At 41.5% G+C, this 18,412-nt stretch overlaps 2 protein-coding genes across 11 annotated transcripts in view; one reads left to right on the forward strand and one right to left on the reverse strand.

Annotated features, from left to right (window-relative positions):
• Window positions 1-11,600, reverse strand: part of EFCAB11 (EF-hand calcium binding domain 11) — a 109,320-nt gene extending 97,720 nt beyond the window's left edge. For all 4 annotated transcript variants that reach the window (XM_050953355.1, XM_050953354.1, XM_050953353.1 and 1 more), the window contains exons 1-2: window positions 11,416-11,600; window positions 9,163-9,258 (exon numbers count right to left, since the gene is read on the reverse strand). In XM_050953355.1, the coding sequence (XP_050809312.1) occupies window positions 9,163-9,258; window positions 11,416-11,475 (156 nt within the window). In that variant the 5' untranslated portion in view covers window positions 11,476-11,600. The remainder of the gene's footprint in view (window positions 1-9,162; window positions 9,259-11,415) is intronic.
• A 75-nt stretch (window positions 11,601-11,675) lies between these two features.
• The window catches only part of TDP1 (tyrosyl-DNA phosphodiesterase 1), a 118,191-nt gene continuing 111,454 nt past the window's right edge, over window positions 11,676-18,412 (forward strand). For 2 of the 7 annotated variants that reach the window (XM_050953262.1, XM_050953266.1), the window contains exons 1-3: window positions 11,952-12,222; window positions 13,457-14,016; window positions 15,832-15,875. In XM_050953262.1, coding sequence (XP_050809219.1) covers window positions 12,074-12,222; window positions 13,457-14,016; window positions 15,832-15,875 — 753 coding nt within the window. In that variant the 5' untranslated portion in view covers window positions 11,952-12,073. Of the gene's footprint in view, window positions 11,774-11,949; window positions 12,223-13,456; window positions 14,017-15,831; window positions 15,876-18,412 lie in introns of those variants that run through there. The other 5 variants (XM_050953264.1, XR_007774434.1, XR_007774433.1 and 2 more) reach the window with 5 other exon arrangements.

Raw genomic sequence — 18,412 nt, forward strand, 5'->3', positions numbered from 1 at the left:
TGCAATGTGAGGTCTGCACACTGAGCAAACAGGAAGCGGAATTTCAAAAATTCCAATCCTTCAAAGGAGGAAGGGCAGATGCCTGTGTACCAGAGTTCAAATTGCTGACCAGAGCAGTCAGCATGGGCATTGCTGGACACCTTTTAGAGACCATTTATGGTGACATAAGCACAGTGTCTACATTGATGCTGTGTCAATCTGACTTTGCTGCAAAAAGCTCTTCACTAAAATGAAGTAGCTGCAGCAGTGTGATTATAAAAACAAAACAAGACTCCTCCTTTCAGAGCTTTTTATATCAACTCAAATGGTTGAAAGGTAACAATTAATCAGATTTCCAGAAAGAAAGTTTTTTTCTCCCCAGAAATTTGAAAGAGCACCTTCCTGATACTTTAGTATTCATCACACAATATAACCAATAGCTGAAACTGGTAAAACAGATGGGAAAATGCTTTGCATTCAAAAAAACATTTTTAATTGTGAGTTATTCTACCAAGATAGTAAATCCAGGGCACTTTTTGCATCAGTATACAAGCACTGATAGAGCAACAGAGAAATATCAGTCCAAAAAAATTGGTGTTACTTCTCTCCATTTTAACCCATTGCTAGACACTGTGAAAGTAGAATGAATTATATAGTAAGAATAGAAAGGATTAAAGAAATGTTGTCTGTACCTTTAAGCAAAGTTGTTGGAATGTTGCAACCAGGTGTCAGGAATACAGACATTCACATAGAACAATTGCACCATTTAAGGGCAATTGGTGAAGCATTAGCCTTAGATCGATAACAGTTAGTAAGGAAATAGGATATGCATGCTGTGCCCCAGGTGAATTTTACTGTTTCGATTTCTTTGTCCCTTTGTCTAATTCCCACTCTTCTATCTGTATAAATAAGACTGTTTGGGCCTTGCATGGCCACTCACATATTCTGAATGTTATTGGCGGAGTGCTGCGCTAATAAACAGAGTGGTCTGACAAATTGTGAGTCCTGATTCTAACTTTGACAATTTGGAGGTTCCACCAAGATGGCAACCGTCTTCACTGGGGCTGTGTGATTCCTGACTGTTTTTGTAGGATGACCGTGGCAGCCGGCACCTGGGCATTTGGCCCAGGCGGTCCCCCACTAGAGCGGAAAGGCGCACAGCCACAGTGAGGTCTACGCCATCGAACCTGTTGGTTCCCACTCTGTTCTGGTAGGGATCCCAGGATCTGACATCAGGAATCTGGTCAGGTAATTATTTCCGTGTTTTGTCCGGACTGAGGACTGCCCTGTCTCTGTGTCTATCTGTCCTGTTGTGGAGTGTTTGAGTCTGGGTGCCGTCTCTGTCTGGGGATCGGCCGACCAAGGGGTTCCTGTCCCCGTGGTCTGAGTGAGTGAAATCTGCACAATCGCAGCCGCACCGCACTTTGGGTAAAACCCCTGGTGTGAAAGCAAGGGCGATTGAGGCAGTAGTCTGTGGGCTCCTTTTGTGTGTTGCACTGGGCATCGCTCTGACAAACCCGAATTTCCTTCTTGTGTGATTGGTGTGTGAAGTCCTCCTGTATGGGTAACCAGACGTCTAAGTCGGGACAGTTCCCTAAATGAACGCCGGCTCATTTTATGTATTTAGGATGGGTCCAGACTCCTGTAAATTTCTGGGAAAATGGTCTAGGCTAACTCAGGGGGATCCCAAAACTCAGTGGCCACTGTTAAAATCTTGGAACAAAAGACTGCGTGGACGTCTTAAAGGACAAACTCGGCCAACCTAAAACTAAATTGGCTAAAGGAGAGGTTAATTGTTTCATGCAGTGGTGGGAAGAAGCAAATCGTAGGTGGACAAAATCAAAAGTGGCCTCTCTCAATTATTCAAATAATAAGTTAAAAGTGTTATTAAAAGCCTCCTCTCCCACCACCAGACCGAGCGCTCCCCTTTACCCCGTTCTCCAAACCCTGGATCGATCCAACCCCCTTCATACTCCCATCTCATTGTAAAAAGGACAAAAAGCTCCTTGTTCTGCTCCCCTTTGTCTGCCTCAGAAACTGATTCGTTCGTGTTCCACTACCAATTCAGCAAGAGGGGGGACTCCTCAACTAGCCCCCACCCTTCCTGGTCCCTTTCCTTGAACACTTCTTTCAAAATTGTGAAGTGACCACAATAGCACTCACAAACGGTTCATTGAAAAAAAAAAAAAAAAAGCAGGATCGGGCCCAGAAAAGCAGGCAAGCAACAGATAAAGCAACTGAAAAACGGGTTGGAAGCCCTAAGGGCATAGTGTCAGGAGTAAGAAAAGCAGTAAATGCAGGCATGAATCCCTGGAAAAATACTTAAAATGGTGAAATCTGAGGTGATAAAGGTGTCATTTTGGGACATAAACAAGTGATTTAAGGGAAGAGAGTGAAAAGTTAACTCTACAGAGGCTGGAGAGAATTAAGCAGTTAAACTTTGTGGAAAATGTTAAAAAGGACCATGTTAAAGAGAGAATTCTTGGTTTCTTTGCAGCCATTCTGAAGGGAAAATGGGCCCTTTTCCAGAAGAATGCCTGTAAATCATCCAAATATATATACAGCTATGTAAAAACAAAGTAGTGTAAAGAAATGTTAAGAAAAAAAAAGTGTATGTATCTATTTGTCTGTGAAAATATGTAAAGTTCTAAGAATCTAAACCAGCACATCTGGTTTGTAAAACTCCTGTTTTGTAGGGGTAAGATAAATTGATTTTTTTTTTTTTAATGCCACTACAAATTCATTTGACTCTAATTCAAAGTTGCAAAACTGACAGACCTTTTTGCAAGACACAGGTAATTAGTGTTGTTTGGCTTTGGGATTTAGCATTTAACCCTTAAGGAGTAACTTCATTCTTTACAAAAATTAAAATGTTTTTAAATAAAGACCAAGTCATGGCTGCAATAGGGCAGTCAAAATCAGGAGAATAGGTAAAGATTCTGGAGTCTGTTTGTTTGGGTTTTTTTTGGTAACAATAGCAGATAAGAGCTGTAGTGAAAGAATAAGAAATTAACAGTGACCCTCTGAAGCAACAGCAGAGGTCAGGTGCACAAAACAAAAAGAAGCAATGTTAAAAACACTGAGCCTTAAAATGGCTCTGTGGAATCAGACTGTCACTTTGATAAGGATACATGAAAACTCTGTAAGAACAAAAGAAACAGTTACACCTTATGTAAAAATTGATATGGCTAATGTTTTTAAAAAGTTATAGTATAGAAGGAATATGCATTTTCCCTCGGACATGTGCAGTGTATATTGTAAAAAGGGGTAACAGAAATGCAAATGAAACATGCTGCTGAATTAAAATCCTATTAGGGCTCCAAAAAGAGCAGCAATAGGCTGTTTTTTTCTTTTTCAGATCCCTGTGTGTTAAGACAGAGGGTATGGCTACATTTGGAATTTCAAAGCGCTGCCCCGGGAGCGCTGCCAAGGCAGCGCTTTGAAGTGTGAGTGTAGTCAGAGCGGCAGCGCTGGGAGAGAGCTCTCCCAGCGCTGCATGTAAACCACATCCCTTACGGGTGTAGCGTGCAGCGCTGGGAGCCGCGCTCCCAGCGCTGCTGCCCTGATTACACTGACGCTTTACAGCGCTGTATCTTGCAGCGCTCAGGGGGGTGTTTTTTCACACCCCAGTTGCAGCGCTGTAAAGTGTGAGTGTAGCCAAGGCCAGAGTCTCTGAGCTCTGCTGATGGCTTTGAATCCAAAAGTCAAGCCTGTGTTGATGCAAATTACCTAACTGATAAAGAAAGGTGAGAACTGCCAGCACAAAAGAAGCTGCAAATAAATAACATACCTGGTCAGCAAACAAATTGCCTACATAAAAGGCATGGTATAACAAGATACCTTTAATAGAATTGATGCTAATGTTATTGTTAATATTAAACATTGAAATAAATTTAATGTTAGTAAGTACCCCTGTAACAAGTTAGAGTGTAGGATTCTTGGAAAAATCCTTTAAAGTAATATGGTAATAATGCTTCTCAGCTATTATCTGTGAATAAACTTAAAGTTTAACACAGCAGGAAAAACATTACAAACCTGGTCTGCTATATAAGAGGAAAAACTTGAGGTACACCACCTCATGAATTTAATAACTAAACAGTGGAATAATTTCCGCATAACCCTTAAAAAGTAGAAGCCATTAAAACCCGCCTGCCTATAGAACAAAAAAACACAGGAAAATATGAGGTAATTCCTCTGTTTTGCCTGCAATCAGCAAGGGTATTGCAAAAGAAAGGAATCTTTTAAGTAATAATCAATGCCACCCCAAAAGGGATAGAAAAATGTTATTTTTGTCTTTCAGATAATCCAAAGTACTGTATAATGGGCTATGTGTATGTGTCAAGTATCAGAGGGGTAGCCGTGTTAGTCTGGATCTGTAAAAGCAGCAAAGAATCCTGTGGCACCTTATAGACTAACAGACGTTTTGGAGCATGAGCTTTCGTGGATGAATACCCACTTCTTCAGATGCATGTCACCCACGTATTCACCCACGAAAGCTCATGCTCCAAAACGTCTGTTAGTCTATAAGGTGCCACAGGATTCTTTGCTGCTTTTATGTGTATGTGTTAATTCTTGGGAAAAGTGTTTAAAAAGTGTTAGCAACCTACTGGACCATTCATATTATACACACAAATGGGGACATGTTAAGAATTGCCACTACAGAAAAACATCATAGCTTACCATTGGTATAACATATTTTCTGGATGGTTTCCCACAACTACTGGCATACTAATGTTACTACCCCTAATTGTGTTTTTGGTTTTAAATTGTATGTGTGTAATTGAAATGTTTACAATGTGCTGGTGGATAAAACAAATGTGTGCAAAGCTAAAGCCACAGGCCCAAACCATCTCCCAGTATTTTCTATTACATGGACTAAATAAGAAGTGACACTGGCGATTAATAATCTTAGTGTCAAAAGGGGGATATGTAGGAGCAGGATTTTATAATGTCCCATAAGAATTAAAGTATAATTTGATTTCATCCTGCTAGCCACTTTTTTTAAATAGCAGAAATAAATGACCCCCTGGGACTATAAGATTCTGTTTTCCCATATGCATTACAAATTGGGCCCCCTGTAACTCTTTGTTTTAAAATTTAGATAGTAAGAGACAGGATTCTCTATTGTGTCTATGTTAAGTAAATTAGAGAAACATTGAAGGCCTGGGTCTCAATGTACATTGTCTTAGTTATCAATTGTAAAACTTAGCAAGGTTTTATTTGCAATGTTTTTTTGTTCGACATAAAATACTACTGTTTGTACTCTCAATCTATTTGTGTGAATGAGGAATGTATGCATCAGGAAAAGATAAGGTGTGAAGGCCATTGTTATAGCCAGAGTCAAGGGACGGCTGTTAAACTGTCTGGCATCTCAGAGTGGATACATGCTTTGCAGTGTAAGAATGCACCACCCCCAGTGAACCAACCACCACCTCAGGACCACGCAGAGTCAATTTTTTTGACTCCAGAAGAAGACGTAGGGGAACAGCCTGCAATACCTTACAATCTATGCTCTCGTAAGGGTTGCCAGAAGCAGATGACTACATAAAGCAAGGCCCAAGAAGAAGCAGTAGTGAGCCTAGCGCCTGCTGGACATAAAACTGTAACTGCAGTTCCCTCAGTTGAGGTTGTCAGAACCAGAAGGGCCCTGCCTCCAACATGCGCCTCTGGTGGTTCCTGTTCTTTGGCTGCTGGTGTCTTAAGGTATGGGGAGTCCACAATGACAATTCTTTTATCCAGCAGCAAGTGTGGATAGCTCAGACCCTTATTATTTCTAAATGCTGGGTCTGCAGCCACATCCCAGCCCACTCTCAAACTGGTGTTCCTGTCCTGGCTATCCCACTCAATTCCCCAGACCTCACTGGAGGACCTTGTCCGTTTAACACAATATGGAACAGTAATGACACCTGGGAAGAGGCTATTGGCAGTTCCTTTATCCCACTTGGGGAAGTAATACACCACGCAAAAAGACTCCTAAGGTTACAAGCTGTGGTTGAAATAATGGCAAATGAAACCGGAGAAAGTTTAAAAACCCTGGCCAAAGAAACAAGGGTGATCAGACAGGTTGCCCTCCAAAACCGTCAAGCATTAGACAGTGCTGGCGGCCAAAGGAGGGACCTGTGCTCTCACTGGAAAAGAATGTTGTGTGTTTATACCTGACAATACCAATGAGGTAATAGATCACGCTAGCCACTTAGAACAAATCGCATATCTTCCTCATGAAGAGCTGAGTTCTTTATGGAAGTGGCTAAGTAACCTGTTCAATTTCTCTGGCATAGGAAACTGGTTGTTTCAGGGAGCCCTAACTATCCTGTTTGGAATCTTAGTGATTTTTGTATGCTTTCAGTTAATCTCCTGTTGTATCCAGAATTGTGTCACCCAGATGGCTGCCCCAAAACAGAATGCTAATATGATGATTTTGAATATCGCTGATGAACTAAGAGATAAGGAACAATTAATTTGTGGAACTCAGTAAGTGTTGGTCATGGCGTACGCCTGACCAAAAGGAGGGATTGTGAAAGTAGAATGAATTATATAGTAAGAATAGAAAGGATTAAAGAAATGTTGTCTGTACCTTTAAGCAAAGTTGTTGGAATGTTGCAACCAGGTGTCAGGAATACAGACATTCACATAGAACAATTGCACCATTTAAGGGCAATTGGTGAAGCATTAGCCTTAGATCGATAACAGTTAGTAAGGAAATAGGATATGCATGCTGTGCCCCAGGTGAATTTTACTGTTTTGATTTCTTTGTCCCTTTGTCTAATTCCCGCTCTTCTATCTGTATAAATAAGACTGTTTGGGCCTTGCATGGCCACTCACATATTCTGAATGTTATTGGCGGAGCATTGCGGTAATAAACAGAGTGGTCTGAAATTGTGAGTCCTGATTCTAACTTTGACAACACTTATCTCAGGTGGGTCATGTTGCTAGAAATGTCAGTTTAGTAGTAAAAAGACAAGGTGGGTGAGGCAATATCTGTTATTGGACCAACTTCGGTTGCTGAGAGAAATAAATTTTCGGGCCACACAGAGCTAAGTGTGGCTCGAGAGCTAGTCTCTCTCACCAACAAAAGCTGGCCCAATAAAAGATATCACTCACACACCTTACCTCTCTAACATCCCGGGATCAATATGGCTACAACTACACTGCATATATTAATAGTAATAAGTTCAAAATCTTTAAAAATGTATAATAGCAAATGTCCACTGACAAACTATAGATTGTCAGACTAGATAAAATCATTTTGAAGGAAAGCAAGGAGTTGTGAAGGATGATATCCTGGCAGAATAATGCAACAATACTATGTAATTCAATCCTTACTTTGTACATCATCCACAAAAGAGTTTACTAGTGACACCTTGTGGTTTAAAAAAGGATATTATTATTTAAAAACAGTAAATAGAGATATTATGAGAAGTTAAAAAACTGAGATTGTTAGTTTAAAATTTATTTTGCGTACGTCTCTAGAAAAAAGGTTTTGACTTCAATTATGTGCAAAAATTAAGCAGTTTTCAACAAAGCCCCAGCTAGAAGCAAAAGCCTGTACATATTCTAAGCCAGACCAATAGGTACTTAGAACAAACAAGATAGCTAAATTTAATTTTTGAAATCCATGTATAATTCTTATAATTTAAAAACAACCTTTTATTTTTAAATAAAAGCATTGCAAGCAATTTATTCATATTATGGCATGTGGCTCAATCACTTTTGTTCTTGTAAGAAAAATCATATATATGAATTTTAAAAACTAAGCAGCTCATGATCCGTAAGTTTTTCCATCTGCTATTCCATAAGGAGTTTTTGCAGGTGCAATTGCTGTACACGTGACACTACTAATGATGAAGTGACATTACCATGTGGTTGAAGAGACAATTTCGTCTCTACCTGAGAGGTGCCGATTCCCTGCAACCAACTCTTATAGTCTCAAAAGGAGCTACAAATAAATACCCGTCACATCAAGATTGTTGTTAGTCACTTATAAAAAAAAAAATACCATTCTAACCAAATGGTGTTCTTGTAGTCCCCAATTTTAGTCCCTTACTCATTTTGGATAAAAAGTTAACCTTTCAGCAAAAACTCTCATATCTCAGCCACTGGGAGAATATTTTTGTAAAGTTTGGTAAAATTCTATTCTGTTATTTTTAAGTAATCTGATCATGGAAGGAAAATACTAAATTTTTTAGGATACTATTTTAGCACTTAAATGAGTGACAAGTGGTTTGAAGTTAGCTTGCAGTACATGCAGGCCTCCATGAAGAGTGATTGCTTTAATAAATTGGGAGAAAGGGAAGAGAGAAGCCGGCTGAGAAATTAACATAGTGCACAGTACATTATTTCCTTATTAAGTGGACACTACACAAGATTAACCAGCTACATATGTAAACATGTGTCTGGATAGTAACATGGTGGACACAGATACACTTATTTCAGTGATTACATACAACACCATGATTGTATAATCTTTTATATATTCTCTATCTATTCTGTTCAAGTACCATTCCAATCCCCAAAGTATATGACTGCGTTCCAATACTATAAGAAATGACAAGACTAACATTTCGCATGCGTATTTTATTCTCTCATCCTCTCCTGAGGCAAAAAAATGTGTATGTTGCGTAGTATTTTGGTAGGCTTTAAAAAAAACAAACCCAAAGTGGATGATGCTGTGTTTATATGTCAGAAAAGGCAAGGCTAAAGAAGTATATTTTGCACATCTTGGAACCCTAAGTGACTCCAAGAACAAGTGTTTACTTATTGTAACAGACAGTAATTTCTTCTCAAAGAACATCATGAAAATAAGCAAATGGACTGTGTGTATATTAATGCAGAATCATTTGGATCTCATATCACACTTGAAACTAAGCAGGGCTCACTACACCCTCTTTTCTCACCCACCTTGTACACCTGTGCATCCTCAGAGTAGGATTTTGCAAAATTAATGTGGATAGTGATAATGTTCCCAACATGAAAATTAATAGCTTGGGCCTTTTGTTTTTAAATACACACTTACAGCTGACACCTGACTTCTAAGAATCAGACTATACTTCTGTTAATGTCATGAATTGTAACAGCTCTGCCCAACTGGATCTATTAGACTATTTTGCATACGGTGTTCTTAATAGTGAGATATCCTTATAAACATAGTCTTTAAGACATGATGGAGAAAAAAATAAGTAATACCTTTGAGGGTTTGTAACCAAATAGCATCACTACAGCGACCTTAAAGTCCTCTCTGCTTAAATATCCTTTTTTATCTTCATCACATGCTTCAAAAACCTAAAGAAAGTAAACAGATTTCCATTAAGAAACAACAGGACACCTTGAGAAATAAACAAATACTTATTTGGAAAAAGATATCACATTTAAAACCTGCAACTTAAAAATCATATTGCTGTCTGAAAATGTTTTGCATGCCTTATCTCACAAGGCGACTCAAGGCCAGTGGAATACTACCGGTTTTAGCTCATATTAAAAAAAAACCCAACATCAAACCCACAACCCTAAATTTTAGCTTGATGTCTTTAAATATAAAAACTTTTTTGCAGTTAGTAAATTGTTATTAATTCACAACATCGAAAATGTTTTCTTATTAGTGTGGTTTATATTCTTTTCATTTTAACTGTGCGTAAATATCTGGCAAAATTTAGGACCTTGTGGGAGTCTAAGGCCATGTCTACACTACAAAATTATGTCAACCTAACTTATGTCGCCATATAGCCACAATTATTAAACTGCTTGAGTGCACACACTTGGCTCGTTGTGTCAGCAGTACGCATCCTCACAACCAGAAGTACTTGTACCTATTGTATTGTCAATGTTGAGCATTGTGGGATGGTTCCTGAAGGTCAGTAACAGTTGACATAAGCGACACAGTGTCTGCACTGACACTACACCAACCTATTTACATCAGGTGTGATTCTATGCTACTCAGGGAAGTGGTGTTACTAAATCAGCATAGAGAGGCACTTACATTAGCAGAGCCAAAATTTAAGTGAAGACCCTTCTGCAGCTAGGTTGACACAAGGCACCTTACCTCAATCTAACTGTGTAATGTAGACCAGGCCTAACATTTTGAACAGATTCCTGGAAACAAACCTACACAAAAGACCTGCTCCTATGAAGCTTTGAGCTTATTTTTAAAGTACTGAGCACCTTTAACTCCCACTTAAGTCACAATGCAGGTCCAGGCCATGGCGTCAACAAATTGCTGGGGAACAGCCATGGCTCATGATCAGGAAGCAGCAAATCTTTTCAGAGAAACTAGCATTTCAGAAAAAAACCCAGTGCATTTTCCACACATTAGTATTAAGAGGAAGGTTAATGTAAAAAACATATTTTGAACCACACAATTCTAATGAGGGATTTTCTCCCATAAGTGCTGATAGAAAACTACAACATGGTCTCCACTTTTGTTCTGGTAATATTGGGTGGTATATTTATGAGCTATTCCAGATGGGAATGTAAAAGGACAAAGAAAATAAAAAGACATAGGGCTGCTGTCTGTCACTTTAAGAAAAAAGAGTGCCAATGAAATTTCTATTTGTTCATGCCTTTCATTATCAGGTTATGTGGTGTAACTTGCCTATTTCATCAGCATTCTGATATCAGGGGCTTGCAATTATATTATTTGTTAGCTGTAGTCATGGGCTTGTAGTAAATTAGAATACAGAAGCAATCAAATCCTAAATCACTTCATTTTGTTAGGCTAAACCAGTTTTGATATAGGCTGTGTTCTTAATTTGATTAATTTAAACCCTTTTTCCTACCCCCTTTCCTCTAAACCGTCGTACAAATATCCTCATTAGCTGAGCACTTCATGCAGTAATTAAAAATAATCTGAAGGAATGATTATGCAAATACTACTCCTGCTCTCAACCAGCATCAAGACCAAATGAAGCGTTACCAGCCAGGACACGGTGGTGTGCGTATTGCGCTGCTTCAACTCCGTGCGAGACAACAGGACGGTTCGTCTACAGCCTCAGAAGAATAGGAAACCTGCCGCTCACTGGGTGCTGACTGCGGACGGCGTCCGGGCCAGCTGCCGGGTGCGAAGCAGGATTTACTTCCCACCACCACGCTCTGCCGCCTTCCAGCACGCCTAGCCCGGAGGGGTTTCAGAGGCATGGGAGGGACTGGGATCAAGGGCGAGCCGCGTCCCAGTGAAACAGACACAACGCGCCTGTGGAACGGATGGCCGCCCGCAGCCTGCGCTGGAGCTCCACGGAGCTGCCCCAGTGACTGCCTGGCAACATACGGCCGCTCCCTGGCTAAGCCCGGCCAGTGTCGGGCCGCTTCTGGGGCCACCTGAGCGGCCCAGCTGTCTCCGCGACCCGCCTCCCCCGCAGCCTCGGATCCTACGAGCCAATCGGCCCCGCGCCTGCAGCCGCACTCGGCTCCCTGAGTAGGGGGTTTTCTCCCCGGACCGGTACCTACCCGCACGTAGCGCTCCCTGCCCGCCCCGCCGCCTCCCACTCGGCTGGGGGCTGCGCACATGACCCAACTGCCCTCACCCCCTTCTCCGTTATAGCAACGCGCCCGCCTTGCTTAACTTCCGCGGGGCAACCACAACGCCGCCTGCTATTGGTGCGGAGCGCGGGGAAGGCGCCATTGGCTGAGGAAGTTGGGATGGTCCCGCCCCCGGTTTTCCCAGGCCCCGCCTCCTCCCCTCCATTCGGGATCCACGTGTACGAGACGGGTGACTGGACCCGGAAGGAGCCCGCCCCGGAACGGGAAGAGGTGGGAGTCGGCTCTGCGCGGGACAGTTCAGGCGCCAGGCAGCGCTGGAGCTTTGGTGAGCAGTGTCCCTGAGCCCGCGCAGGTGCGCGAGGATCCGGGGCGGGGCGGGGCTGGGTGCGCCCCTCGCTGCGGGGGCAGGCCCGGGCTGCAGAGCGAGGGGAGGGGGCAGGAGCTCGGGACCACTAGGTGCAGCGTCCCACAGGCACCCACTGCCCGGCGCGTGGCAGGAGCGGCCCTCGCTCCTGGTGGTGGCTTCGTGGGGTGCCGGGAGCCCTGGGCGCTTCCGCCCGTCTGGCTCAGCGCCGCGGCGTGCGAAGGCGGGTGGGGAGCACGGGACTGCGCCTCTCTGCGGTGGATGGTCCTGCGGGCTCCCCGTGTCGGGCTGGGCCTGGGGGAGTTGGCTGTAGCTCCCCTCGGGACCAGGGCCCTGTTGAGCTGGGTGCTGGACAAAGGCAGGATTCTCCTCCCGAAGCGCTTTCAGTCTAAAGATTTGTTTGTCTGCACGTGAGTGTTAATTGGATCAAATTCAGATTTGACTTTAGCGCATAATAGGTGTTACATGCAGCTGGTCTGGAAGGACGCTATATATTTACACACATGAGATTTTCAAAGTGGATTACACTAAACAGAAGCAAGGCATTCTTATTTCAGAATAAATGTGTCCACATGGAATGTTGCTCTGGAATAACTCCATGTGTAGACAAACCCGAATACCCTACCTCATATACATGCTTAACCCTACCTACAAATAGCTCCACCAAGTTTGTCTTTGCAGAATGAGAACTAATGCAGAAAGTGGTATATAAGAGGGATACAGTCTAATAGATACAATTTATGTGTACTGTACCTTTTTTCTCTTTACAAATAAGTGCCAGCTATCTCAATCCAGCTGTTAGTTACTGGCTGATTTCCTATAGGTATCAGGGCTCTAGGTTAGGGGCTATTAGCCTTGCAGTTTGTCTTTTGATGCAGGTCTTTCTTTTGTCTATTTGACCCCTGGCTTAATAAACTAGTTGCCTTTCACTTCCTGCTGACTGTTGCTACATGTGCAGTATACTAAGGATAGTAGTTGAACTGGTTAGGAAAGTAAGTAACCTGAACTGCAATCCTTTTTCCTGTTTCAGCCTTTTTAGTAAATATTTTTTTCCCCAAGCTCTTTTTTTTTTAATAGTGGTTTTCTCATTGGTTAATAGCCTATCGTTTTGATGAGCCCTCCCATTGCAAAAGTCAGTAGGTGTTGCAGTCTGTCTCCTGAGGTTAAAATAAATTTCTGATTTAAGGCCAGAGCTATCCTAAAAAGTTACGTCAAACCAGCTATATTACATTGTTCAGGGGTGTGAAAAATCCATACCCCTGAGCTATGTAGTTAAACCAACCTAATCTCCAGCACAGACAGCACTAGGTCAACTGACGAATTCTGTGTATTCTGTCTTCTGTAGACCTAGCTATTGCCTCTTGGGGAGGTGGATTAACTAGTGATTGGAGAACTCTTCCTGTCGCTGTAGTGAGTGACTCCACTGTAGCAGTTTATATGTAGGCATAACCTAAGTCTTGCATACCTTTGGAGGGTTTCTAAGTGAGAAGCTCTCTGGATGACCCCTTAAATAAAAAATTCTCAAAGTCAGGGTGAAAGTTCAGGAGGGTGAATTAGTAAATAAACTCTGGCAAAGAAAATGCCTGTGAGAGAAGTACAATAGGCATAAAACACAGCTTTTGTGGTGGTGGGTTTTTTTTCCAGAAACATGTCTCAAGAAAGTGAGCATGGGAAATGGACGGTATCTAGCAGTGATGAAAGTACAGAAGAAAATGATGATAATGCTGAAGAGCCATCTACATCTTCATTGTCTCACAGTGGACATGGCAAAACTAGTGGATCACAGTATCCATGTTCAGAGGCTAGAAAAGTTGGTCACAAGAGAAAAGCCTCCCCTGTGAAATTTAACGATGCAAGTTTTCCAACAGGGATTTCACCAGCAGAAATCCAGAGAACTTCCCAAGAAGGTTTAGGCTGGTGCCTTTCAAGTAGTGATGAGGAGCCTGAATCTGAAGGTCAGCCACAGCATGCACAAAAGGAAGCAGTCAAAGAGGAGAAATACAGTGCTCCTAAAAAGCAGCCTTCACATAGATTTGAAGATAATGAGCTCCCAATGAGCCAAAAGCCAGAAAAACATTATAAGGTAGCAAGTGAAGGCCAGGACACTTGGGATTTGTTGAATGGAGGGAACCCTTTCAGATTCTTTGTCACTAAAGTCAAAGGTATTAAGTCTAAGTACAACTCTGGAGCACTTCACATAAAAGGTAAGTGTTTAATTCCTACAGAATACTCTCATTCAGGTAGAATGAGAGTATTAAAGAAAATGTTCTTGTGTATGTGTCATGAAATTCAGTTATAGTCCCTCTTTTGGAAGTATGTGACGTATGGATAGTATAAGCTGTGTTTTATGGCTATAACCCTTTGGGTACCAGTTCCCAATACAGCCTCTGGGTTAGAGTGCACCCTTGTGTGTCACCGAGAGAGGTTGCATGGTGCTTGCATTGCTGCCTTCTGGGGTTTGGTTGAGGGAGAAGGATTTTAATTCATTATTAGGGTCCTATAGAAGCTCCCACCATTGGAGGCTCCCTGGAATAAAGTGCATTTCCTAGGTGCTGAATTACACACCCCTCAAAATTTGCGATTACTTTATACCACTGTGAATGCTCTTATTGCTGAATTTTTAAAGCACTTGGATGGGCAATCCTAGAAATTACTGGAAATCTGTGTGTAACCCAAGGTTGAATAACTCCTTCTGTGTGTAGTATTGATGCTTCAGAGATGCCATACCAGATAAATAAGCCAGTTACAGCTGATGTGCAAAGAATAACTTCATATTTCTTAATAGATATGTAGTACATCTTGAACGTCAGCAGTAATGTTACACTAACAGTCTATGTGCATTTAATTAAATAGAAATCTGATGAATTACAAACTAAAATAGTCATACAGTGTGCATTTATTTCAGTATGAGTTTTGTGGGCTGACCTTTAGCAACATGGAAATGTTTGTACCAATATGAGTGTACATATTTGTAGCTCTGTACTTGTGTACAATGAAATTAAGTAAAGAGAGTCATGCCTCAGAGTGTGGTTGATTCTTTAGCCAATATTCTCACCAGTGTTGTATGCCCAAAGTGCTGATGTGTTGTCTGAGGGATCCATACTGCAAGATTTTACAGGAGTAAATCAAGATGCCAAGGATTCTCGCATCTCTTTGAGTTCCGTGGGACTTGAGGGTTTTCATGCTTTCTCAGAAGTGCTCTGCATTTTGCTTGCTTGAGCCCTGAACTAGGGGATAGTTTTTGTGCATTTAATCTGCAAAGCCAGGTTCTGTGGGAAGAATCTTAAAATATTTCATCTGATAATATTTTGGAAAGCATGTATGTAATTATATTTTGGAGTAAATCTTTTAGTGCTTCAAACATTCAGATTTTAAGGCATTATCAGTGGGCAATCTATTCTAAATTCTAGTACACAAAGAATATGAAGCTTCTGTCTTGGGCCTTAATCCTTCAATAAGACTCTTGTGTGGCCTCATTGACTTCAATAGGAGTTAGCCTCTGATCCTGAAACTGGATTCTTATAGGTCATCTCTGTGCTCTAGCTGCATTTGCTTCTCCCCACCCCAAAAATGAAGGAAGTGGAAAATGCTGAATTGTTGTCAGGAGACTCAAGTCGTTCATGTCTAGCACAAGCGTAGTATGGACAATATCAGTACAAATGTCTTCATGTTACCTTGCTGATGTTCTTCAAACCTATTTTGGAGAGCCCACCTTCAGAGGTGACAGGGTAGCTCATTCTCCATTGCTCATTGTAGTCTTCCGCAGTTTGCCAACGCGTTTGCTATTTTTTTGTAGACAGACAATGAGAACTGGATTGTCACCCCAAATTATTTCACAAACAGTTGCTGATGCTGCTTGTCTGGAGTGCATTTAAGCCAGCAATCTAGATGAGAGAGTCTCCCTATCATTTTACCAGGTCCATGTGCAATAGTAATTAACAAATTGTAACAAGATCTAAAGTGTTTATGAGTATTTTACTTATAAAGATGTGGTTAATAGTGTTTTGTTTTTTTGATAGATATTTTGTCTCCTCTCTTTGGGACTCTTGTATCTTCTGCTCAGGTGAGTTTTAGGTCTTGCTGGGGTTTTTTTTTTTTTTTTTTTTTTTCCTGCTTCCAAATGTTGAACTCACTTTCAATGGTTTATACTGCTATAATTCCATTGACCCCAAGGCTGCTACTCCTGACTCATCCAGTGTAACTAATATCAGAATCTGGCCCTTCCCACTGTTCCAGTCATATCTAAATGGGAAAATACTTAAAAAAGCCACATGCTTTCTGAAGGAGACGTTTATGCTTAAGTGAAATGTTCTCTCTTCTGTTCAAAATTCAGGCTAATTCTAAGAAACTTCCTCTTAGGCTATGTCTTCACTTTCAGTGGTGTTTAGAGTACAGACACTGCATGCCCAGCTAGCATGGATATCAATAGCAGTGTAGATGGGGAAGTACTGCCTTGGTGAATAGAGTACATACACACCAGATCTTTTGTGTAGGTACCCTACGCTGCTCTCTACACTCCCAAGCAGTGCCTCCCATGAGCCTGTTTTTAACAGTGAGTATCCAGCTACCTCCCTGCTGCTGGAGTCTTTCCCACCTGCAGTGAAAGACTCTGGCAGTGGGGAAGGGCTCCAATAGTTGCCTACCACAGGGAAGAGCTCTCTGATAATTGCCTGCCAGCAGAGCCTTTCCCTGCTGCCTCCCCACTGCCAGAGCCTTTCACTGCTGTGTGTAGCTACACGCTGCTGTAGAGATGCAACCTGCTTTTCGCCGTGGTGTGTAGTTACTGTACTTTATATGCCACAACGAGGATAGACAAGGCCTTAACTGCCTGTATCTTTTGGGAATGGACAGGCATTGAAAAGTGAATAGTGTTATATCTGTTATATATATATTCTGTGTGTGAGGGTAAACTGTTCACGGACCTGTAGAGCAAGATGTTGTAGGAGTTATATTGGTTGGTTTGGTTTGTTTTTTTGATGTAGCAACATTTAGGAGCCCCAGTCATGAACAAGATCCCATTGTGCTAGGAACTGTACAAACACAGAAGGAAAAGATAAGCCCTGCCACAAAGATCTTATATTTGCATTGTTCCCAAAGTCATTGTATTTTGCTTGTTACATTGTATATATGTTATTTATTCCATATTCTGTAATAAGTAGTACATTTTTAAGAAAACATGTATGAAAATGAAAACTTAAAAAAGTATGTGTATTACTTGAAACAGTTAATGCATACAATTAACACAAAACATTAACTAGATTAAAAAAGTCTCGATTAATCGCACTTAATTTAAATTGGCATTCTATTACCGTTTAATATATTTGGATTTTTCTATATTTTCAGATATATTGATTTCAATTACAACACAGAACACAGTCTTCAGTGCTCACTTTATATTTTTATTACAAATACTGCACTGTAAAAAGGAGAAACACAAGAAATAGTATTTTTCAGTTCACCTTATACCAGTACTGTAGTGCAGTCTTAGTTGGGAAAATGCAGCTTACAAGGGTAGAATTTTTTTTTACACATAACTGCACTCAAAAACAAAACAATGTAAAACTTTAGAGCCTACAAGTCGAAGCATGAAGGGGCATATGTATGATTAGCATATCTCAATACCTTGCAACGCCAGCTACCACAGTGCCATGCAAACACCTGTTCTCATTTTCAGGTGACTTGGTAAATAAGTAGCAAGCAGCATTATCTCCCATAAATGTAAACAAACTTGTTTGTCTTAGTGATTGGCTGAACAGGAAGTAGGACTGGGTGGACAGGTGAATTGAAAAATACTGTAGTAAGGTGAGGCCCTGAAATATAAACTCTTGTGTCAGAGGCCTAGTCTGAGGCCTGAAGCCTGAACCAAAGTACTTACAGGCACTGCTAAGCAAAAGCTGGGCTGTGAGCCAGAGGCAGACCTCACTCACAGAAACTGGCGAGAGGAGGGTTCTTATAAGGAGGTGCGTTCGCACATAAGGGCTAATAAGAGGAACTTGTGCCAAGAAGGCACCTGGACAGCCTGATACAAGGATACTCCATAGACATAACAAGGAACAGGCAGGTGCATCTTAAAGACAGGACAACATGATGGATAGATCTGTATGTCTAGAACAATATGATCAAAGGGGAGACAGCACCCTAATGACCCAAGAGGCTGTACCTCAATACATCAGGAGGGATGAGTAATCAGTTCTGTAACTGTATAAAAGTAGGTCCCAGAGTGTGCATCTTTGGCCAGCCTAGGGGGCAGTGGAAAGTCCTGCCACTGACTGAGCTGTGTCCATTGCCAGGGGGCACGTATTCATAGTAAGTCCTGTAGAGCCTGTAGGAAACTATTACTGTACTTCGTTTGACAATAAACCTGGCTCGGGTTCCTTCGTACCTTACTAGAGTCTGTGGTCTTTGGGGGTTCTCTTGGGGTTTGCTGTGTCAGCTATCGGCGCAGAGCCGGGACAGCACGCAGAGGGAACACACACGCAGCCGACTATTATCATCATCGAACAAGAGCAGAGCACCACACTGGTAGCTACTAACAACAAATACTATTTCTTTTGTTTCTCTTTTTTACTGTGCAAATATTTTATAATAAAAAATAATAGG

The sequence above is a fragment of the Gopherus flavomarginatus genome, chromosome 5 (assembly GCF_025201925.1).
Source record: "Gopherus flavomarginatus isolate rGopFla2 chromosome 5, rGopFla2.mat.asm, whole genome shotgun sequence".
Taxonomy (NCBI): Eukaryota; Metazoa; Chordata; order Testudines; family Testudinidae; genus Gopherus; species Gopherus flavomarginatus.